Here is a 23,319-nt window from a genome sequence, read left to right on the forward strand (position 1 = left end):
AGTAGGTACGCGTAGATGGAGCCGGGAGATATACGTGACGGGATCTCGCCGCGCGCATCGGCTAATGAGCGACGAGGACCCGGCATGGGCGGTGGTGGCGACACTGTACGGCGAGCGCAAAAGGGCCGCCGATGGCGCCGCGCACTGAGGTGCCGCCTCCGCACGCGTCGGCTCGTGACACCAAGCGCGCCATGCTGGCAAATCCTATACACCGACCAGGTCGGTCCCTACCGCGCGCCGCACACCCCCCGCGCGTGGTATGGGCCGGCCTGGTCGGCCCAGTTCGCCTCTTTTTCTGTTTTCTGTTTCTGTTTCTGTTTCTTTCTTTTCTTTTCTTTTTTCTTTCCTTTTTCTTTTCCTTTTTTATTTTCTGTTCCTTTTTGTTTCTTTTTTTTGTTTTGTTTCTTTTTTGTTTATATTTATTTTTGTTCAAATTTGAAAATATTTCAAAATTGAAAACTGTTCAAAATTTAAAAAATGTTCAAATTTGAAAAACGTTCAAATTTTAAAACCGTTTAAATACAAAAAATGTTCAAATCTGAAATCCGTTCAAATTTAAAAAATGTTCAAATAAAAAAATTGTTCAAATTTGAAATCCGTTCAAATTTGAAAAATGTTCAAATAAAAAAATGTTCAAATTATAAAAGCGTTCAAATTTGAAATCCGTTCAAATTTGGAAAAATGTTCAAATTCGAAAAAATGTTTAAATTTCAAAAAAATTTAAATCAAAATCTGAACATTTTTAAAATTTCCAAAATTTCGAATCTGAACAGATTTTGAAAATTTGTTCTCCGAAATATATTTTTTTAAAAGTTAGATATTAAAAAAGAAAAATATTAACAAAAAAGAAACAGCAAAAAAAAACGTACCTACTACTAATGGGCCGCGGCCCAACCAACCGGCCTGGTCGGTGGGGTGTGCGGTGGCCCGTACACACCGACCAGGTCGGTGTACAGCACTCCCCCGCCATGCTGGCCAGCACGGTGGAACGCATTACACGCGGCAGGCCGAAGCCAGGCGCGTTGTTGTGTTGGGCCTTGATTTCTATTACGAACACAGCATCCTCATGCTAAGCTGCACCAGGGTTGTCCCTTGTTTCTTTCTTCTTCTTTTTGAGAAAGGGTTGGTTTCTTTCGGGCAAACCTTATTTGACACCGAACGCGTCGCCGTGGGAAGGTCCTCACTGCAGTTGACGACAGACGTGGCTTGCCGCAACGACACATGTAAAATTGAGGAAGAACAATTATGGTTTAGGGTGCGGGTGGGGTCCGAGTGCGGGAAGCTCGCCGGCGATGAGGTCTTAAGGTTCGGGTGTTGGGAGGTGTTGTTGGTGCTGGAGATGGGGCAGAACAGAGTGAGACCAAGGGTGGTGGAGGATAGGCGGAGGAGATGGCTCAAGCAAGGTGGGGGCAGGCGCGGGGGGTCGAGTTGCTAGTGGTGGAGAAGGACTGTAGGGAAGAAGGTCGGGAAGAAGACGAGCGTAAGTTGGCGAACCTGTGTGCGTCTGCTCGCTCGTCGATGCGTGAAGCGTCAACTATGATGACCTTTCCTTTCCACTCTCTTAGGGTCTCAAGCGGATGGGTCCGGGGTGCTCACATGCTTTCTCGGTCAATTGCATGGCGACGTCACTGGTTCTTTCCAGCAATGTTTTCTTTTGTATCTTGCCGTCCTGAAGAGACCGATCTACGGTTGGTTGCCTTCTTCTGTCTTCCTTTTACCTTCAGTTTGGAAGCCCGTTATGATGTTCTAGGATGGGTTCGATTTCGGGTCTAGACCATGTTGTTGCGTGCTTCTTCGTTGGGGGAGCTCTGCTTGAGTCAGCGGGCGCGGTCTCTCGGTAACTTGTTTCTCTAGGATGGGTTGTGTCGACGAATAATTTTCAAATTGCTGAGCCGGTGATCTGGTGTCGCCTTCATGGTGAGCGGAGGTTCAACAATGTCTACTTCCTAGTGGCAGCGGACGGGCTTGTCGCTGGCGAGTCTTCTTCTGATCAGTTGCGGAGACACGTGGAGGCAACATGTGCAGCATGACGAGGCAACCCGAATGCGGCTAGACGAGTTGTGTGTGTCCATTTTGGACTACAATGTATTTTTCCGTTTTTCAAGGATTATTTATATAGACTTAATTGTCAAATCATATTAGATTTGTTGAAAGAGGCTAAGCAAATATATTTAACATCTCCCCACACATCTAGGCCGATGGCCACGCATCTGCTTGATACGTCTCAAACGTATCCATAATTTCTTATGTTCCATGCTACTTTTATGATGATACTCACATGTTTTATACACACTTTATGTCATTATTATGCATTTTCCGGCACTAACCTATTGACGAGATGCCGAAGAGCCAGTTGCTGTTTTCTGCTGTTTTTGGTTTCTGGAAATATTCTCGGAATTGGACGAAATCAACGCCCAGGGTCTTATTTTTCCACGAAGCTTCCAGAAGACCGAAAGGGATACGAAGTGGGGCCACGAGGGCCCGTAATAGGCCGGCGCGGCCAGGGAGGGGCCCGCGCCGCCCTATGGTGTGGGGCCCCCGCGCCGCCTCCAACCCTACCCTTCCGCCTACTTAAAGTCTTCGTCGCGAAACCCCCTGTACCGAGAGCCACGATACGGAAAACCTTCCAGAGACGCAGCCGCCGCCAATCCCATCTCGGGGGATTCAGGAGATCGCCTCCGGCACCCTCGCGGAGAGGGGAATCATCTCCCGGAGGGCTCTTCATCGCCATGATCGCCTCCGGATTGATGTGTGAGTAGTTCACCCCTGGACTATGGGTCCATAGCAGTAGCTAGATGGTTGTCTTCTCCTCATTGTGCTATCATCTTAGATCTTGTGAGCTGCCTATCATGATCAAGATCATCTATTTGTAATGCTACATGTTGTGTTTGTTGGGATCCGATTAATATTGAATACTATGTCAAGTTGATTATCAATCTATCATATATGTTGTTTATGTTCTTGCATGCTCTCCGTTGCTAGTAGAGGCTCTGGCCAAGTTGATACTTGTAACTCCAAGAGGGAGTATTTATGCTCGATAGTGGGTTCATGCCTCCATTGAATGCTGGGACGATGACGAGAAAGTTCTAAGGTTGTGGATGTGCTTGTTGCCACTAGGGATAAAACATCAATGCTTTGTCTAAGGATATTTGTGTTAATTACATTACGCACCATACTTAATGCAATTGTCCGTTGTTTGCAACTTAATACCTGGAAGGGGTTCGGATGATAACCTGAAAGTGGACTTTTTAGGCATAGATGCATGCTTGGATAGCGGTCTATGTACTTTGTCGTAATGCCACGATTAAATCTCATAGTACTCATCGTGATATATGTATGTGCATTGTTATGCCTTCTTTATTTGTCAATTTCCCAACCGTAATTTGTTCACCCAACATGCTATTTATCTTATGGGAGAGACACCACTAGTGAACTGTGGACCCCGGTCCATTCTTTACATACTGAAATACAATCTACTGCAATACTTGTTCTTTACTTGTTCTTCGCAAACAAACATCATCTTCCACACTATACGGTTAATCCTTTGTTTTGAGCAAGCCGGTGAGATTGACAACCTCACTGTTACGTTGGGGCAAAGTACTTTGATTGTGTTGTGCAGGTTCCACGTTGGCGCCGGAATCACTGGTGTTGCGCCGCACTACACTCCGTCACCAACAACCTTCACGTGTTCCTTGACTCCCTACTTGGTTCGATAACCTTGGTTTCTTGCGGGGAAAACTTGCTACTCTGTACGCATCACACCTTCCTCTTGGGGTTCCCAACGGACGTGTGTCAACCGCACGCATCAAGCTCTTTTTCGGCGCCGTTGCTCGGGACCGAAGAAAAGCTACACCACGGAAATTGCCAACTCCCACGGCAACAACTCTTTTTCTGGCGCCGTTGCCGGGGAGATCAAGACACGCTGCAAGGGGAGTCTCCCACTTCCAATCTCTCTACTTTGTTTCTGTCTTGCTTTATTTACTGCTTTGTTTGCTCTTTATATCAAAAATACAAAAAAATTAGTTGCTAGCTTTACTTTATTTACTGTCCTGTTGCGTTCTCTATATTAAAAAAACACAAAAAAATTAGTTACTTGTATTTACTTTATTTAGTTTGCTTTAGTTACTACTGCCAAAATGAGTAATCCTGAAGTTGAAGTTCGTTCGTTTAAGCAACAAGGTGGAGAAAGCTTTAAAGATGCTTGGTATAGAATTAGTGATGCTCATCATAGGTGCACTAAGAAACACTCCACTATTATCCTACTTAGGAACTTTTATGTTGGTATATCTAGCTGGAATAGGTATGTTCTTGATACTCTTTCGGGGGGTAATTTCCTAGGTACTCCTGCTTTAGAAGCTAGTTGCATCATTGAGAGCCTAGTTGGAATACCACCTATTAATGAAACTAAAATTGAAATCTCTCTTGAGGATGTCATGAAAAAGTTGGAAGCCATAGAGAAAAATCTTCCAAGTGTTGATACTAAACTGGGAATATTACTTGATAATACTAATAAACTTGATAAATCCCTAGGAGGAATTAATGAAAGAATTGCTATTTTAGAAACTTGTGCTATCCATGATAATCAAACCCATAGGATTGGTAAACTTGAAGAAGCTATGGGAACATTGGGTTCAACTTTTTCTTCTCTTAAATTTAAGGAGAAAGCCTATGTGGGCAAGGAGCAAAAATTCATGTATGTCTCTAAAGTGCCTAAGCCAAAGAATTATTATAAGCCTAAAGATGATAAAACCCTTAGTACTACTATGAGAAATTTAGATAATGGAGCATCTAAGGTACCCTCTGCAACAAGTTGTGTTTGTAAGGAAAATTATGATGTCGATGCTTCATCTCTTGATAATACTTGATTCACACTTTCTGCGCCTAGCTGAAAGGCGTTAAAGAAAAGCGCTTATGGGAGACAACCCATTATTTTACTACAACACTTTTGTTTTATATTTGAGTCTTGGAAGTTGTTACTACTGTAGCAACATCTCCTTATCTTTATTTTATTGCATTGTTGTGCCAAGTAAAGTCTTTGATAGTAATGTTGATACTAGATTTGGATTACTGCGCAGAAACAGATTTCTTACTGTCACGAAATTGAGCAGCCCCTTCTGTAGGTAATTTAGAAAAATCTGCCAATTTACGTGCGTGATCCTCAGATATGTACGCAACTTTCATTCAATTTGAGAATTTTCATCTGAGCAAGTTAAGTGCCCCAGAAAAATTCGTCTTTACGGACTGTTCTGTTTTGACAGATTCTGCCTTTTATTTCGCATTGCCTGTTTTGCTATGCTTGATGGATTTCTTTGTTCCATTAACTTTCAGTAGCTTTGTGCAATGTCCAGAAGTGTTAAGAATGATTATGTCACCTCTGAATATATGAATTTTCAATTATGCACTAACCCTCTAATGAGTTTGTTTCGAGTTTGGTGTGGAGGAAGTTTTCAAGGGTCAAGAGAGGAGGATGATACAATATGATCAAGAAGAGTGAAAAGTCTAAGCTTGGGGATGCCCCGTGGTTCATCCCTGCATATTTCAAGAAGACTCAAGCATCTAAGCTTGGGGATGCCCAAGGCATCCCCTTCTTCATCGACAACTTATCGGGTCACCTCTAGTGAAACTATATTTTTATTCAGTCACATCTTATGTGCTTTACTTGGAGCGTCTGTTTGCTTTTATTTTTGTTTTTGTTTGAATAAAATTGGATCCTAGCATTCTTTGTATGGGAGAGAGATACGCTCCGCTGTTGCATATGAACACATGTGTTCTTAGTGCTACTTTTAATGTTCATGGCGAAGGTTGAAACTGCTTCGTTCATTGTTATATGGTTGGAAACGGAAAATGCTTCATGTGGTAATTGGTATAATGTCTTGAATAATTTGATACTTGGCAATTGTTGTGCTCATATAGATCATGTTTAAGCTCTTGCATCATGTACTTTGTACCTATTAATGAAGAACTACATAGAGCTTGTTAAAATTTGGTTTGCATGATTGGTTTCTCTGAGTCTAGATATTTTCTGGTTAAGGTGTTTGAACAACAAGGAGACAGTGTAGAGTCTTATAATGCTTGCAATATGTTCTTATGTAAGCTTTGTTGTACCGTTTATACTTGAGTTTGCTTCAAACAACCTTGCTAGCCTAGCCTTGTATTGAGAGGAATTACTTCTCGTGCATCCAAATCCTTGAGCCAAAAACTATGCCATTTGTGTCCACCATACCTACCTATTACATGGTATTTCTCTGCAATTCCAAAGCACATTACTTGAGTGCTACCTTTAAAATTATATTCTTTGCCTTTGCAATATATAGCTCATGGGAAAATAGCCTTAAAAACTATTGTGGTATTGAATATGTTGCTATGTATCTTATTTCTTATAAGTTGCTTGTTGAGCGGTAATCATGTTTCTGGGGACGCCATCAACTTTTACACCTTTGTTGAATATCATGTGAGTTGCTATGCATGTTCGTCTTGTCTGAAGTAAGGGCGATTTTCATGATCAAATGGTTTGAGTATGCATATTGTTAGATAAGAACATTGGGCCGCTAACTAAAGCCATGAATCATGGTAGAAGTTTCAGTTTGGACACAAAATCCTCATCTCTTATGAGAATATTATCTGTTGTTGAATGCTTAAGCATTAAAAGAGGAGTCCATTATCTGTTGTCTATGTTGTCCCGGTATGGATGTCTAAGTTGAGAATAATCAAAAGCGAGAAATCAAATGCGAACTTTCTCCTTAGACCTCTGTACGGGCGGCATAGAGGTACCCCTTTGTGACACTTGGTTGAAACATATGTTATGCAATGATAATCCGTGTTAATCCAAGCTAATTAGGACAAGGTGCGGGCACTATTAGTATTCTATGCATGAGGCTTGCAACTTATAGGATGTCTTATACATAACACATATGATTTATTACTACCGTTGACAAAATTGTTTCTATGTTTTCAAAATGAAAAGCTCTAGCACACAAATAGTAATCCATGCTTCCCTCTGCGAAGGGCCATTCTTTTACTTTATGTTGAGTCAGTTTACCTACTTCTTTCTATCTTAGAAGCAAACACTTGTGTAAACTATGTGCATTGATTCTTACATATCTACCTATTGCACTTGTTATATTGCTTTATGTTGACAATTATCCATGAGATATACATGTTGAAGTTCAAAGCAACCGCTGAAACTTATATCTTTCTTTGTGTTGTTTCAAAGCTTTCTACTAAGAATTCATTGCTTATGAGTTAACTGTTATGCAAGTCTTATTGATGCTTGTCTTGAAAGTACTATTCATGAAAAGTCTTTGCTATATGATTCAGTTGTTTACTCATTGTCTTTACCATTGCTTCGAATCGCTGCATTCATCTCATATGCTTTACAATAGTATTGATCAAGATTATGATAGCATGTCACTTCAGAAATTATCCTTGTTATCGTTTACCTACTCGAGGGCGAGTAGGAACTAAGCTTGGGGATGCTTGATACGTCTCAAACATATCCATAATTTCTTATGTTCCATGCTACTTTTATGATGATACTCACATGTTTTATACACACTTTATGTCATTATTATGCATTTTCCGGCACTAACCTATTGACGAGATGCCGAAGAGCCGATTCGTTGTTTTACTCGCTGTTTTTGGTTTCAGAAATCCTACAAAGGAAATATTCTCGGAATTGGACGAAATCAACGCCCAGGGTCTTATTTTTCCACGAAGCTTCCAGAAGACCGAAAGGGATACGAAGTGGGGCCACGAGGGCCCGTACCCATAGGCCGGCGCGGCCAGGGAGGGGCCCGCGCCGCCCTATGGTGTGGGCCCCCCGCGCCGCCTCCAACCCTACCCTTCCGCCTACTTAAAGTCTTCGTCGTGAAACCCCCTGTACCGAGAGCCACGATACGGAAAACCTTCCAGAGACGCAGCCGCCGTCAATCCCATCTCGGAGGATTCAGGAGATCGCCTCCGGCACCCTGCCGGAGAGGGGAATCATCTCTCGGAGGGCTCTTCATCGCCATGATCGCCTCCGGATTGATGTGTGAGTAGTTCACCCCTGGACTATGGGTCCATAGCAGTAGCTAGATGGTTGTCTTCTCCTCATTGTGCTATCATGTTAGATCTTGTGAGCTGCCTATCATGATCAAGATCATCTATTTGTAATGCTACATGTTGTGTTTGTTGGGATCCGATGAATATTGAATACTATGTCAAGTTGATTATCAATCTATCATATATGTTGTTTATGTTCTTGCATGCTCTCCGTTGCTAGTAGAGGCTCCGGCCAAGTTGATACTTGTAACTCCAAGAGGGAGTATTTATGCTCGATAGTGGGTTCATGCCTCCATTGAATGCGGGACGAGTGACGGAAAGTTCTAAGGTTGTGGATGTCTCTGTTGCCACTAGGGATAAAACATCAATGCTTTGTCTAAGGATATTTGTGTTGATTACATTACGCACCATACTTAATGCAATTGTCCGTTGTTTGCAACTTAATACTGGAAGGGGTTCGGATGATAACCCGAAAGTGGACTTTTTAGGCATAGATGCATGCTTGGATAGCGGTCTATGTACTTTGTCGTAATGCCCCGATTAAATCTCATAGTACTCATCGTGATATATGTATGTGCATTGTTATGCCTTCTTTATTTGTCAATTTCCCAACTGTAATTTGTTCACCCAACATGCTATTTATCTTATGGGAGAGACACCACTAGTGAACTGTGGACCCCGGTCCATTCTTTACATCTGAAATACAATCTACTGCAATACTTGTTCTTTACTTGTTCTTCGCAAACAAACATCATCTTCCACACTATACGGTTAATCCTTTGTTTTGAGCAAGCCGGTGAGATTGACAACCTCACCGTTACGTTGGGGCAAAGTACTTTGATTGTGTTGTGCGGGTTCCACGTTGGCGCCGGAATCCCTGGTGTTGCGCCGCACTACACTCCGTCACCAACAACCTTCACGTGTTCCTTGACTTCTACTGGTTCGATAACCTTGGTTTCTTACTGAGGGAAAACTTGCTACTGTACGCATCACACCTTCCTCTTGGGGTTCCCAACGGACGTGTGTCAACTGCACGCATCACTGCTCATGGTGGAGGAGGACCGTGGGCAAGAAGGTTGGGAAGAAGACGAGCGTGCATGTGATGATGGTGGGCCGCGGCCCACGTTGGTGAACGTGTATGTGACTGCTTGCTCGCCGATCTGTGAAGCGTCAACTAGGAGGATCTTTTCTTTGATCGGTTTGGGGTGCTCACATGCTTTCTCGGTCAATTACACAGCAACACCACTGGCTCTTTGTAGCGATGTTTTCTTTTTGTATCTTCGCGTTGGGGAGAGACCGATCTACGGCTCGTTCTTGGTCTTCTTGTGTCTTCCTTTTACCTCTAGTTTGGAGGACCCGTTCTGTAGTCCTACGAGGGGTTCACTTTCGGGTCTAGAGCATGTTGTTGGGTGCTTCTCAAGTGGGGCTGCTTTGTCTGAGTCAGTGGGTGACGTCTCTCGACGACTTGTTTCTCTAGGATGGCTTGCGCCCGACGAATAATTTTCAATTTGCTGAGCTGGCGATCTGGTGTCGCCTTCACGGTGAGCAGAGGTTCAACAATATGTACTCCCAGTGGAAGCGGACGGGCTTGTTGGTGGCGAGTCTGCTTCTAGTCAGCGGCGGAGACACGTGGAGGAAAAATGCAAGTGATGACGAGGCAACTCGAATGCGGTTAGAGGAGTTGTGCATGTCCATTTTGGAGTACAATCTTATATTTAGTTTTTCAAGGATTGTTTCTATAGAATTAGCTAGTCCAATCAAAAGACGGATCCGTTGAAAAAAGACTAGGCAAATATATTCTACATCGCATGGCTGTTTTCCTTTTTTAGACGCACATTTAGACGTTGGATTTTTGTAGTAAGGCTGTAAATATTATATTTTTAATACACTAGGATGCAATAAACCCCAATCTTGTAATTTGGTGTGAGGATAATGCAGGGTTTTGCCAAAAAAAAAAGGACACTAGCTAAAATGGGCTTCAGGGGTTGCTCAGCTGAGCAACTTGGGCTTCACAGTGGCTCGATTTTCGGAACGAAAAACATTCCTGAAAAATAAAAGGTTTGTTACAGTCAGAAAAATGGGAAAGAGGACACGCAGCGCACGCCGCGGGTTGGGGGAAGGGAGGCGGTCCCACTCGCAGCCTCACCACGACGTCGCCTCCTTTCCTCTCCCGCAAGAAAGAAAGGACAGAGCAAAGCGAAAGGTAACTTGGCCAATCCGTCGCCGTCCAGCTTCCTACAGCCACGCGGCCACGCTCTCTCTCGCTCTCCCGGCGAGGGTTTGGAAGCGCGGCGGGCCGGGACGAAGCAAGCTCGCCGCCGGATCTCGGGTCTCCGCCGCCTCTCCAAACCGTAAGCCCCGGCTCCCTCCCCTCCCCTCTCCGATTCAGCGGCGCGGCTGTCAGTTCAGAACTCAGAAGGTTCCCGTTCCTGCGGTGCTGATGTGGGTTCGTAGTTCTAGCCGCTTCTAGAAGCCGCGGTCGCTACCTGTAGAGGCTTCTCCGTGCGCCGTCGGCGCTACTTCCGGCGTCGCGATGCGTGTTCTATTTTGGCTGCTGCTCTTTGGCTTGTTCGGTTCGGTGTCGCCTGCCCTGATTCGTGGGTTTATGCAAATGCAGCATCGGGGGACTAGTAGGGGCTGTCGGTTTGTAGGCCGTTCCTTCGATTCCAGTCGTAGACCCGGATTTCCCCAGCGGATTGACCTGATTTTGGCTGTGCGGGCGAAGTTTGGTTTGCTGTGACTGGGTTAATACTGAAATTTAGTACTAGCTGTGCGGGCGAAACTTCAGTTTCAGCGTGCCAGGGAGCACTGACAGATCATACATCGTTGCTCTGCTGTTGAATTATGTTATCCTCGGTCTGCTACTCACCGTTGATACAGTTTAGTATTAGCCTTGCTGTTGCTTTATGTCTACTCTATCTTCATTTCTGCATAATAATTAATTTCACATTTCAGGATACGGTTTCTCTTCACATCTTGGTTAACTCTTTCCTGTGTATTACCTGCCAGGTCGGTTCCTGAAGTAGCAGCCGATGTCTGGGGTTGCAGCAATCTTGCGCCGTTCGTCTGTAGCAGCTGCGGGTGAGAATCTCATGGAGCTGTACGTCGGGACTTCTATATCCTCAGCTTCATCGAGGGGGTTCAGCAGCTTTGCAAAGCGTCCGGCGAAGCTGGGCACTTCAGTTCTTGGCCACACCAAGGCAGTGGATCGGTTCTCTCGAGTCTCTCCAGTGCCCCTCTCCGCTCACATGGGGACTAAATGGATGATTACTTCAAACAGTAGTTCTAATGCATTGCCAGGACCTTTAGCTGCTTCCAGCATTTGCCGGGCTTACTCGTCAGACGCCGGAATTAAGCCAGAAGTTCCGGTTCCTCCTACTGAAAGCGCAGAGGCTGTCACTACAGGGGCTGGTACTTGGATGGACCTCCTTGAAAATGCTCGCAACTCCACTATAGATGCTACGACTGATGCAGGCAGGAAAGTGAAGGAGATGACTGATGCAGTTACACCCCATGTACAGCAGTTCTTTGAGGCACATCCAGATCTGGAAAAGGTAGTTGTCCCACTTGGAGGAACATTATTTGGTACAGTCATGGCATGGTTTGTCATGCCTGTCATCTTGAAGAGGCTTCATCAGTATGGATCACAGAATCCTATATCAGCACTTTTGGGGAACTCAACCAAGACTGATGCTTCGTATCCCACCAGCCTTTGGAGTGCATTGGAGGATCCTGCAAAATACTTTATCACATTTATGGCATTTTCAGAGATGTGAGCTTCTCTTTAACTTACCTTGTAGAGCTTTATCACTTTCTATCATGTTCATGTGTTTTTTCTAAATCTTTTCTTATGCATGCTATTCGATCTGGACTGATGTCTTTCATTTCGCTCTAATGGATACAAATTCACATCTTCTTTAGGAGCACTTACTGTAATTGTATGGCAGCGTCGAAGCAGCTCCTGCCTTATAAAAATAATATGCTCTACATTGACCATATTTCTTTAATATTTGCAAGAAAACAGTTCCATCAAATTCGAGGATGCTTCTTTTACCTATTTTCTTGTTAATGACACCACACTGCAATATTCATTTATGTTCAGCAATTGTATGAATACTTGTGCTTAAGGTTTAGCCTGATAAAAAGTGGCATATTGTGTTCTGCAAATGCTCATTATTTCTGATATTTTCTCTTCATCAGGGCTGCAGTGATGGCACCAAGCGTAACACCTTATTTTCCACAAGCATTGAGGGGTGCATTTGTTCTCTCTACTGTCTGGTTCCTTCATAGGTGGAAAGCAAACTTTATCACCAAAGCTATGACCAACCAAACTGCCTTAGTTACTGACAGAGCCAGGTTATCAGCATTTAACACAGTGTCGTCAATTGGACTGATTGCACTTGGAGTAATGGGTCTTGCTGAGGCTTGTGGTGTAGCTGTTCAATCAATATTAACTGTTGGTGGTGTGGGAGGTAATATTCGGAACAGTTTTGATGAATAATATGTGATATGCCTATATAATAATCCATTCAGAAATCATCGTCTGCAAAAAAATAATATTTAATAACCAAGCATAGTGTGTACAAGTAAGCACTGAATAATTGTTTGTTTCGTCATGCCATGTGCTTCTCAGACCAGAATATCTCAGTATCTTCCTTTTCCTTCTGAAAGAATCTTTTACTCCTTACCGAAGCCGCATTGTATTTATTTGGCCTACCCTGCTGTACAAATTAGTTATCATAAATGAGATGTGGTCATTTATGTTTATTAGAATGATATGATACAAGAAATGGATCCATGATGGACCTATTCAGTAGCTGCATAATATGGATCTTGTATAACTTCATGTATATTTATGCTATGCATGCTAAAGTGCAGAAATATATAGGAATGTTACTGTCTTCAGTTATCTGCACTTCAATACTACAGCCATTTCTACTCAGTATGATGACTCCTGATATTTCTTGATTGCAGTAGGTAATACTTCGAACAAAACTAAAGTCCTTTTTACTTTGCTGTACACTGCAGGTGTTGCTACGGCTTTTGCTGCTAGAGATGTCATGGGTAACGTGCTGAATGGGTTCTCCCTACAATTGTCTCAGCCATTCTCAGTTGGAGAATACATAAAGGTGCCTTATCATATATCCGATCACTTTTTCTGGACAAATATTTGCTAGAACCATAAGTTTACCATATGTACTCTGAAATTTCGTTAACCTGGAGCTACCATGAGTTATCATATGCACTACGAAATTTCGCTGACCTTGGACTCTTGTATAATTTTCTTATCTAGTATAGTAGATTTTGGTAACAGTGATGATTGGTTTGCTGTGTGATAAACGCAAGTGGTTGCTAGTAAGTTATCAAACAATAACATTGAGAAATATGAGTTCATGATTATCATCCCCTAGGAGAAAGGAGATGTTCATCTTAAGCTTGAGATATGTGAGGGCATGCTCTGACGAAAATAAACCCGAAATCTTACAGTGTTTAACCGTTACATTACACTCCAGCAAAGTGATACCAATTACCAAGTCATGGTCGTTGAGAGGCTTTATGAGGGAGGAAAGAAAGTTGACCCAAGCCATGAAAACCCACTCATACAGTTATAACCACTGTGTTTGTTTATTAATGGATAAACACACTTTCCAATATTCCAATTTTCTCACGTATTGTGCTTTCTTAACCGAATGGTACTGTGCTTTCAGCACTTGATAATGTTAGGAGGAAGTGTTTTATGTGTTTAATCATATCCTGTTGTCAGTCAGATGTTACCTTATTTCTCACGAAGCCTATGTTTGGAGATAATCATAGATATCCACAGGCCAATTATTACCTTTTGTTGTTATAATTGTGTAATACATAACGTATAGAGGCTCTCAAGTAAAAAGGAACTGTTGCAGGCTGGGTCAATAGAAGGTACGGTGGTTGAAATAGGACTCACTTCTACATCATTGATCAGTCCAGAAAAGCAACCCTTCACAGTACCCAACTCTCTCTTCTCCAGTCAGGTATCTCACATCTTCTTTTACTGGATACTACTATATCCTTATAGCACACATTATACTTACATGGTGACATGTTATGTGTCACAGTGCATAACATCTTGCATTTTCCATTTGTTGGTCATAATCCTGATTTTGCTGAGTGCGTTGTTTTTCTTGGCACTGGGCAACATGATATCACTCGCTACAGTAGGCTGGATTTCCTCTAGCTAGTAATTTGTGCTGAAATGTTTTTCATGGATTACGTAAGGCAACTTGAATGAACCACTTTGCACATTTGGATGTATATCTTATACATATGACCCTGGAACCATCTTATATGCAATATTCCACTACTTGAAGTACTAATACACTTAATATCTTTAATCAATGTGATAATCACTAGACACACCATAAGCAACATCCGAAATGCCTAGGAAACGTGAAAATGAGAATATGTGGTAATTTCGCATGTGTATCTCATGCAATTGCAATTTTTTATGATTAGCGATGGTTACTATAGCTCAATATGAACAAATTAAGAACTTAGCGACCACAGTAGTTAGCCATTTATCCTGCTAAAGCTTGCTACTGTTTACTGAAACTTAATATGTTAGGATTTTACCAAGACCACAATGTGTGGGAACTTTTTGCATGGGGTGCACCTTTTTAACAGTTTATGATTTTCTAATAGTGAACTGTTCTATTTTTAGCCTCGTTCCAGATGTAATGGAATTGGGAGTAGAAAAGTTGTTCAAATGTTTTCATTCTTTTTCTTTTGACCATGTTGTTTTCGTTCATTCTTTAGTTAAAATATCCTAGAAAGATGACAATGCATGTGAAGAATATTGTTGCTTGTTTTCTTCAGTGTATTATTTATGTCTTGCTGTTATTGAATAGGATTATCAGTACCAGCGGGGACCTACCTTCTTACATGGGGTTCTTTGAATAATTTGCAGATTATAGTGAACAGGTCACGTGCTAAATCGCGAGTTAGTGTTACCAGGATTCCTATAAGACTTGAGGACATTCAGAAGGTTCCTGCATTTTCAGAGGAGATAAGGGCTATGTTAAGATCCAACCCAAATGTTATCTTGGAAACAGATGCTCCTTACTGCTATCTCTCAAAATTGGAAGATTCATATGGAGAGCTCGTCATAGGGTGCATCCTCCAAAAAATGGTGCGTTAAATTTATTATTTTTCATAGCTATTATGTTGGATTTTGGTAAGGTATTTGTTTGGATGAGTGGCTTAATTCTCACAGTAAGCGCCAGATAAAGGTCTAATGGTGATGACCTGGCAACACTGGTTGTATATTGTACTTGTGCATGCATGTTTCTCTTAGACCCTGGCCCGTGATCGAAAGTGGAAGAGAAGATATGATGTGAAATGTTGTGTATCTCTTTTTATCAATGCCTTTAGCATAAAATGGTGATCAACACTTACTAGATTGCATCATATGAACCTGTTCTGTTGAATCCAAGTTGTAAGTTGCAGTTGCTACTGGTGCTCTGGAGCTGTGCTGCAACAAGACCGGGAAATATGATCCAAAGTACCCTTGTCTTCTCGAAATGAACATAACACCATTTTTTGTCAGAGTCTGTCCAACTTAATGCAGTTTGATGTTCCACAGTAATGCAGTACCTACCTATTTACTAATAGGATGCTTGTAGTCGCTTATATATCTCCCTCAGTTATTCATAGTTTGGTTATTATCCAGAATTCACCACAAGGGCGTAGCAACGTAGAACAATGCTCTTACTGTGCTGTAACCTGTTGTACTAGTGAGTTTAGAATACTTATCGTCCTTCGTCTTCTTTATTTTTTTGTCTCTTGACATGAATTTCTGGCACATTTCAGAAAAAGGACGAGTTACTATATGCAGAACAAGACATTCTTTTGGGAGCTGCAAAGATTATCAAGTCACATGGCGTTGAATTTGGGCGCATCACCACACAGTGATGTTGATTCTGATGTTTCTCAAACTCAAGTAGGGTAAGTGTTTTATTATTTGGCTTCTGTACCCTGTAGATGAACTATCCAAGATACATTAGTAGCCGTCATAACTAAATTTGCGAATTGTTGTATCTAAACCGGGTGTGTTTTGTCTCACGGGTTTGTTTGGTTTGGGTGTAAATGGGCCGAGTTTGACAACAGGTTGGTTTAGTTCGGTTTCTTGTAGAGAACAGCTGGGTATGGTCAGGTACGGTCTTGAATAGTTCTGGTTCCAGCCAAGTTAAACCCATGGTTCACTATTGGTTGGGGAGATCGGTTTGCAGGTTTGCAGGCCTACAGTCTCTCTCCCACGATGGCCCTTCCAATTTCTCAAATCCTCTATAGCCGCAGCCTCCCCTGCATGTCGGCCATGCCTCTGTGACCGCCGCCACTTGCCTGCCCCGCCTCTGCAACTGCAGCCATCACCATTTGCGTGCAGCTTGCTGGCCCCGCCTCCAGGAGCCTGAGCAGCTGCAGTACAAGGTCGAGATGGGTGGGGGTGGCAGCAATGAAGGGGTGGTGTCAGGCGAGAAGGAATGGCGGTGGATGGCAAAATGAAGCAACTGAAAAGATAAGGTGGCGCTGGCGGTGAAGGAGGAGTTGCAACAAAAGAGGAGGAGGATGAGTCGTCGAGCTCTCTGGGCTTGGCAAGGACACCTACCTGGCTGACGCGTCGACCCACTAGAGCTAACTGTTTTCAACTGATTTAACTAAATGGTTTTAACCCACGGGTGGGGGCTAGGTTTAGTTCGGTTTGGGTGGAAAGATCGACTGGTTTTGTTTTGGTTGGGCTGATAAAAGTATCGAATGGGTTTAGTTTTTTTTTTGCGAATTCGAATGGGTTTAGTTTGAATTGGGTTGACAGACATATTTGTGCGGGTTCAGTTGAAGTATGGTTCAGTTTTCAAACCATTGCCAGGTTCTCATAACGTATCAAACTGTTAAGTGTTTTTTTTTTCATTCACTCATTTGTGGAATTTACCATTTCTAGCTCAAATGTGACGCCACTTTATGGTTTCAGTTCCTCACAAACCGAAAAGCTGCCCATAGACATTTAGCATGCAGAAAATTTTGAACTGTCCTTTTAGATGTGCATGCATGTTTCTTTCTCTGTGGGTTAATGCAATCTCTATATATCGCATGCCCTAAAGGTTAACATGTCAAGACATGCAATGGTGCAAGTAGTATGCAGCTTGCCTCTGACCTCTTATTTCAGTTGGTTCTGTTTCTAAGCAAACATGATTGGATTGGATGAACGATTTTCTTTTTTCATTTTAGTCTTCTATAATAGACTTTGGCTGCCTAATACAGTATATATTGGGATAATATAAGAAAACATGATTGGGTGGACTATATTTTTTTTATTTCTGGCCTTCTATACAGTAATAGAGTTGGTTTGCTTATTACATTACTTGGATAAGTAAGATCTGTACATTCTTTGACGAGTGAATTGCATCTTTGGCAGGTGAATCTCGTTAGTCTGCAGGGAGTACATACGTGGTGGGTAGGAAATTTTGCTTGGTGTGCGAAGGCAAGGACCTCAGTCTTTCATGTCTTCAAACCGTCGACTGCATATACGAATGTTTCATTTGGAACAAAGGTCAAGTTTCCACTTTTGTTGCCGGAGAATATCACTGTCAACCTGTTAAAACTTTTTCGCTATGTTTGCTGATACTGGTTAGCGGGTAGGTTACCCTGTTTCGTTTAGTGTTAGCTGTGGTAACTTGATGGGTGTCTGACTCTCGTAGCTTACCATCATGATCCACCTGAAGTCTTGCCCGGTTTACCCACCGCATCAGGGACCAGCGTTTTCCCATATGTGGCCTTGGAACTCTAAATGCTGGAACATGTTGATGCGTGTAATTGTTGTTTGGACGCATAAATAGACGTGATGGCAGCTTTGTCCTGAATCGGGCTGTCGGGGACATGTATGACACGCGTCGTTTGTTCAAGCTGTTTTTTAATTTCTAGATCTGCATGCCTTTGAATTGATGATCCTATTCGTACTACGAAGCACTACATTGATATGTAAACAACCAATCCAAGCTATATTGAAAATTACAATATCGAATAAAGAGAGCAAATTTTTGAATAAATTTTAGGGCTAAAATGTAGACCTTCAGAACGAGGGAGTATGCTTCTTCTAATAGAGCTATTCGTATGCTTGAGTAGTACTTTGCTTCAACGCTGAGTATATCATGAAGAGAACAATGTGCTTCATCAAAAAATCAAAATGATTAGCAGTAAAGTAACGGCGTCTAGCAGTGTGGACACTGCTAGTCTGCCTACTCAATCAATAAACAATGACTGTAGACGTATCTAACTCATTAACATTGCAGAGGTAGGATACTAAAATAGTCTCAAGTTTGGCAGGACCTTTGCTTTGATATCTTGGACTAGGATAGAATCAGGAGCAGACATGAATCAAACTAGGACGGTCGGCATGTGACGTCCTTTTCTTGGCCATGTGCACGCTGAAAGATGAAATCGTTTTTAAGCGCGGCGGTGCGCCACCTGTTGAATCCCGCCTGAGCGAGCATTTATAGATCTGCTGCTGATGGTTCGGAGGAATCAATGGACACTCTCTACATGACCTTGATTAATTATGATGGGGAGCATGGGTGCCGGTAGATTTGGTCGTCCGTATTGCCAGAAAGCAAGCGAATTCCCTGTACAAGCTGTCGCTGGGTATGTTCTGCCTTTTGCCATGGCCATAGCGAAGCAGAGTACCAGAACCGACGCATGGATCCGATTTCGTACATAAATACACGTCCCCCACAAGGGCCACACCGGAACCGTGTTGCCATCCTCTCCGTGTTGGCTCAATGCCTGGATCTTGTCACTGAAAGCCTGAATCCAAGCTTTCCCCAAAATCCAAATCCCAGCCCCACACCACTTCGCTACAGCTTCATCACAGGGAGCGAACCTGCACGGCCTCATCCGTCACCGTCGACCCTGTGGGGGCAGCAAGTGGCGCGAGCGATGGCCGGAAGTCCGGCCAAAAGCTCGAGTCCTTGTACCTGGTGACTCGTGAAGCAACGAACACGGCAGGAGATGACCAAACGAAGCCCTCGTTTGTTATCTTCCAGCAAGAATTACAGGCAGAAAAAAAATTATAGAATCGTCCTACTCTCATCTGTCTGGACAGACTAAACTACTTGGCTGAACTCGCCGTCCCTGCAAACGCCCACGTCGATGGTCATCGTCTTCCTCGCACCCTTGGGCGACGACATCACTCTACAGCAGTTCCTCCTCGGTGACTGCAACATCCATGTGAGCGAAGCATCATCAGAAAAAATTGCTAAACAAACCTTAATGACAAATCAATGTCTGAGAACAACAGATGGCATCAGCAATCATTAATTAGCATACAACATTCCCGCAGATAGTCAACCAACCAAACCTAGTATGCAATTATCAAACGTTTATGGTTTGCTAATATTTCTAGATTTGACATTGCAGTTCACCACTTGCCCGAATGCTACTCTCTGCTAAACTGTCTTCCTAAACCTTGCATACAACTAGTACTACTACTAGACTAAATTGATCATTGTCTTGTCTTTTAAACAGCAATTGGCCATGATTTGTCGTTGTATATCTACTGAAATGAAAATGAGGAATTGAGTTGGTACTAGAAGAAGAATTACCCGGTCCCATATCCCCGGGTCGGGCTTCTTGAGCACGACGATGCGGTCGAGATGCGCGTCCGGGTCGGTGATATTCCATCGGCACGGTGGCCGCGTCTCGTTTGCGGGGCGCCAGCGCTGGTAGCGCGTTACCGTTGTCTCCCCGCCGCCGCGCGCGTCCGGCGTGAGGTAGTAGACGGCGGGCTTGTGGCACGGGGTGCGCGCGAGGGGCCTGGTGTTGAACGCGTACGCCGTGTAGTCTGCGCGGCGGTACCAGTTGAGGAACGTCCTCGCCGGCATCTCCATCTCGCGCGGCGAGGTGACGCCCCTGGAGACCAGCACCGCGAAGCCCCAGGCCACGGACACGGTCCAGCGGTTGGCGCCGTCGTAGCAGATGGACTGCTGCATTATCCCCGCCGGGTCGAGCTTGACGGGCCCGGCGAAGAGCCTGCGGACCGCGGCGGGCCGGGAGGGAGAGTTTGGGAATAGGGGCGCGACGACGTCGAGGTGGTGCAGGGTGACGATGGGCGCCACGGGGTGCGCGGCGAGGAGGCCGAGGAGGTCCCCGTAGACGTCGTACTGGTGGAAGCCCGGGTGCTTGGTGAGCGGCACGCCGAGCTCCGCCATGCAGGCCTGGATCCGGTCGTCGCTGCCGTAGAGCGCCGGGTAGCGGCGGATGCAGCCGTCCTGGATCCGCGCGAGGGCCTCGGCCAGCGGGCGGCTGATGGCGAACCCGCCGCCGCCGTAGGCCATCCCGTAGGAGAAGTAGATGTTCTGCAGGTGGCTCTCGGAGAGCGACCCGATGTAGTAGGGCTGGCGGTGGTCGAACCGGTTGAGGACGGCGAGCAGGTTGTCCGGGAAGAAGACGGTGTCGTCGTCGCCCATCACGAACCAGTGCACGTTGGGGAGGTCCAGGCGGAAGGTCTCGGAGACGATGCGCGAGATGCGGATGGCGGAGCGGTGGCCCCGGCGGTGCGTGTAGGGGAAGGCGGCGGTGTCGGAGGAGATTTTGAGGGCGGGGAGGTTGGTTGTGGAGGTGGAGAGGTTGGAGTCCGGCACGGCGCGGTCTAGCCAGACGTACCCCCGCATGGCGCCCCGCGGCCGCCACCACGTCTTGATGTACTCCTTGCGCTTTTCCCAGTACCGCGCCGACGCCGCGATGCCGAACACCACGTGCTGCAGCGTCGTTGCGGTGGCGGTGGGGGTGGCGGTGGCGGTGCGGTTGGTGGTGGAGACGCGGGCGATGGTGGAATCGGGCGGGCAGTTGGAGGAGGAGGCGGTGGCGGCGGAGGCGAGGAGGAGGTGGAGGGTGTAGAAGAAGTAGAGGGCGGTGAGGGGGAGGAGGAGCAGGAGGAGGAAGCGGAGGAAGGAGCCGGTGGCGGTCTCCTTTCCGGCGCCGCCTCCCTTCATCCCTGGCGCCGTGGCTGCCGCCGCCGCCCGCCGGCGTGGTGGAGGTGGCAACGGTCGGCGGCAAATGCTGTTCCGGTTTGACTCTCGCCCTGGGCCGCGGCGGGTGGGGTGGATGGGGTAGACTGGTGGACTGAGTTGGTATCGGAGGAGGAGCGAGTGAGATTTGGGCGATTTACACGGTGCGTGGAGAGAGTGCCAGGTCGCCCATGGATCGGCCCCCGCGTGTTGATCTGCTTCTGGTTCTGGTTCTGGTTCTGGTTCGTGACCTTCTTGCGCCGCGCAGCTCCTACCTCGTCTCACTCCTCTTCTCTTCCTGTGGGTGCGGCGGAGTGGGTGTGGTTTGGCACCTTTCTTCCCGTGCCGGTGCTGCACTGCCTGCATGTCCCGTCGCTAATCAAGTTCATTTATTTCGTGCTTATTTAAGGAAAGGTGTTGTTTGTGGGTGATGATTACCTGCCCGTGACGACGCTGTTTTCTTCTTCTGCGTCACAGATGCGTATACGCGGACCGCTCTCTAGCTCTCCTCCCTCTACAAGTTTTGCTCCTCCTACGAAACACCGTGTCCGCAAGCTCTCTCTTCTCCCCTATCTCCTCCACAGTAAAGGCGACCAGGGGAGACTCGTTTTCCGGCGTTGGCTCCGGCGTCTTCCTCCCCCGAGGGCCTTGTGCTCGTCGGAGTGGAGGGAGGCGCCGGATCTGACGACCGGAGTTGTATAGCTGTAGGTTTGTAGGCCTAGTAGCTTAGGTTGTCGGCTGTCCGGTGCGGTGGCTTTGGCGGAGTCATCGGCGTCGGCGGCGGCGAATAAAGGTGCTCCTGATCCCTCCTGGGTGTGGTTGGATCGGGAGCCAAGGTCTTCCGCCCGGGGACGCCGTGGCGGCGGTGGTGTCCTCGGTTCGGACTTTTGTTCTCCGGCTCCGCCGTCACAGTGGCGCATGCTCCGGCGCCACCGTGGAGTCTGGGAGTTTGTACAGGAGCTGGAGACTGGCGTCAAGGGCTTCCGTTATGTTCCAGGACGGAGTCCACAGCGGCGACTTCCAGTTGACGGGCGGACCAGTGCATCGTTTGCGGAAGATGGCGAGAGGTTCTGGCGTTCTCCTTCGACTTCACTCGGTGGAGGCGACCAAGCTGGAATCCAACGTTTTGTGCGGGGCGGTGCCCCGGCCGATGTGGCACAGAGGCTTAGTGCTCGTCGCTTATGGCGAGCTTCCCGTGCGGCTCACAAAGCAGAGTTCTGCGATAGTACAGCGCTGGATTTGGGTGTGTGGGGCTCCGTTTTTTCTTCCTCCGGCGAGCTTCGGCGGTGGTTGTTGGTGACGGATGACGGCGGAGGGCACGAGGCTATCCAGGGTCTTCTGTGTAATCTTCCTTCTACTGTGGTCCTTTGTGCTACTGTACTGGGACACCTGTGTTTCTGGTGGTTTCCCCCGGTTTCGAGTGTGTGGTGTTGTAATCATCTTTGTTTTTAATGCATCGTGTTGTTCTAAAAAAAAAAAAGTTTTGCTCCTCCTCTCTCCTTGACCGTGCCCGCCGACGGCCACTCCGCTGGATTAGCTTGCTGGAGTCGGTTTAGGTTTGGTGCCGGGCGTAGATTAGGTGTAGATCCTTAGGCTGCTCATAGTAATTTACTCCCTCCGTCCACAAACTCCGTCCACAAATAAGTGTACATCTAGGTTTTTGGATAAGTCAAACTTGTTTAATTTTGACCAACTTATTATGAAAAATTATACGCATGTGTGACATTAGATTACTATATTATGAAACTACATTTCAAGGTGGATCTAGTGATACTAATCTAGTGTCATAAATGCTGCTACTTTTTCCTAAAAAGGTGGTCAAATGTAATAAAGTTTGACTTATCAAAAAACCTAGATGTACACTTATTTGTGGACGGAGGGAGTAGACTAGTAACATATGTCATGTTAGTCTAAGTTACTACCTTCATAGTAGTGAGTACTAAATTAGATGTGGTTTCATGCAATGTGTCATTAATTATGTTGTAGACTCATATTGCTTTGATATGTATGATGTTATGGTAACATAGCTACTAGTTAGTACTAGATCACTCTCTTTCTTCATTTATTGTCATGCAATGTCACTAAAATGCCTTGAGATGTGTCATGATACCACCTATGTTACCTCCACTATGAGCAGTCTTAGGTTTCTTGCTGTTTGTAGATGTTGCCACCGTTTGGGTGTATGCCCCGTAGTGGAGGCGGTGGTCCGGGTCTTCATCGCCAGATCCTGACTAGCCTAGGGCTG

The 23,319-nt window shown here is 45.3% G+C and overlaps 2 protein-coding genes across 2 annotated transcripts; one reads left to right on the forward strand and one right to left on the reverse strand.

Annotated features, from left to right (window-relative positions):
* Window positions 1–11,061: 11,061 nt before the first annotated feature.
* LOC124673949 (mechanosensitive ion channel protein 1, mitochondrial-like) lies at window positions 11,062–17,933 on the forward strand. The gene is made up of 7 exons (XM_047209994.1): window positions 11,062–11,815; window positions 12,244–12,515; window positions 13,072–13,172; window positions 13,947–14,054; window positions 14,987–15,208; window positions 15,889–16,023; window positions 17,489–17,933. The coding sequence occupies exons 1-6, from the start codon at window positions 11,076–11,078 to the stop codon at window positions 15,988–15,990; spliced, it is 1,545 nt and encodes a 514-aa protein (XP_047065950.1). The 5' UTR covers window positions 11,062–11,075; the 3' UTR covers window positions 15,991–16,023; window positions 17,489–17,933.
* Window positions 17,934–19,078: 1,145 nt separating this feature from the next.
* Window positions 19,079–21,434, reverse strand: LOC124675303. Its single transcript, XM_047211367.1, has 2 exons — window positions 19,671–21,434; window positions 19,079–19,283 (listed from the first exon to the last, which is right to left on the reverse strand). Exons 1-2 carry the CDS (start codon window positions 21,057–21,059, stop codon window positions 19,173–19,175), a joined length of 1,500 nt encoding a protein of 499 aa, XP_047067323.1. The 5' UTR covers window positions 21,060–21,434; the 3' UTR covers window positions 19,079–19,172.
* Window positions 21,435–23,319: the final 1,885 nt, after the last annotated feature.

This window comes from Lolium rigidum, chromosome 7 (assembly GCF_022539505.1).
Source record: "Lolium rigidum isolate FL_2022 chromosome 7, APGP_CSIRO_Lrig_0.1, whole genome shotgun sequence".
Lineage (NCBI taxonomy): Eukaryota > Viridiplantae > Streptophyta > Magnoliopsida > Poales > Poaceae > Lolium > Lolium rigidum.

Excerpts from the sequence above, each read along its gene's own strand:
- LOC124675303 (XM_047211367.1), bottom strand. The coding sequence starts at position 21,059 with ATGAAGGGAGGCGGCGCCGGAAAGGAGACCGCCACCGGCTCCTTCCTC. Across the intron at positions 19,284-19,670 it reads ACCCGGGGATATGGGACCGG|TCACCGAGGAGGAACTGCTG; the intron begins GTAATTCTTCTT and ends TGGATGTTGCAG.
- LOC124673949 (XM_047209994.1), top strand. The coding sequence starts at position 11,076 with ATGTCTGGGGTTGCAGCAATCTTGCGCCGTTCGTCTGTAGCAGCTGCG. Across the intron at positions 11,816-12,243 it reads TTTATGGCATTTTCAGAGAT|GGCTGCAGTGATGGCACCAA; the intron begins GTGAGCTTCTCT and ends TCTCTTCATCAG. Across the intron at positions 15,209-15,888 it reads GGTGCATCCTCCAAAAAATG|AAAAAGGACGAGTTACTATA; the intron begins GTGCGTTAAATT and ends GGCACATTTCAG.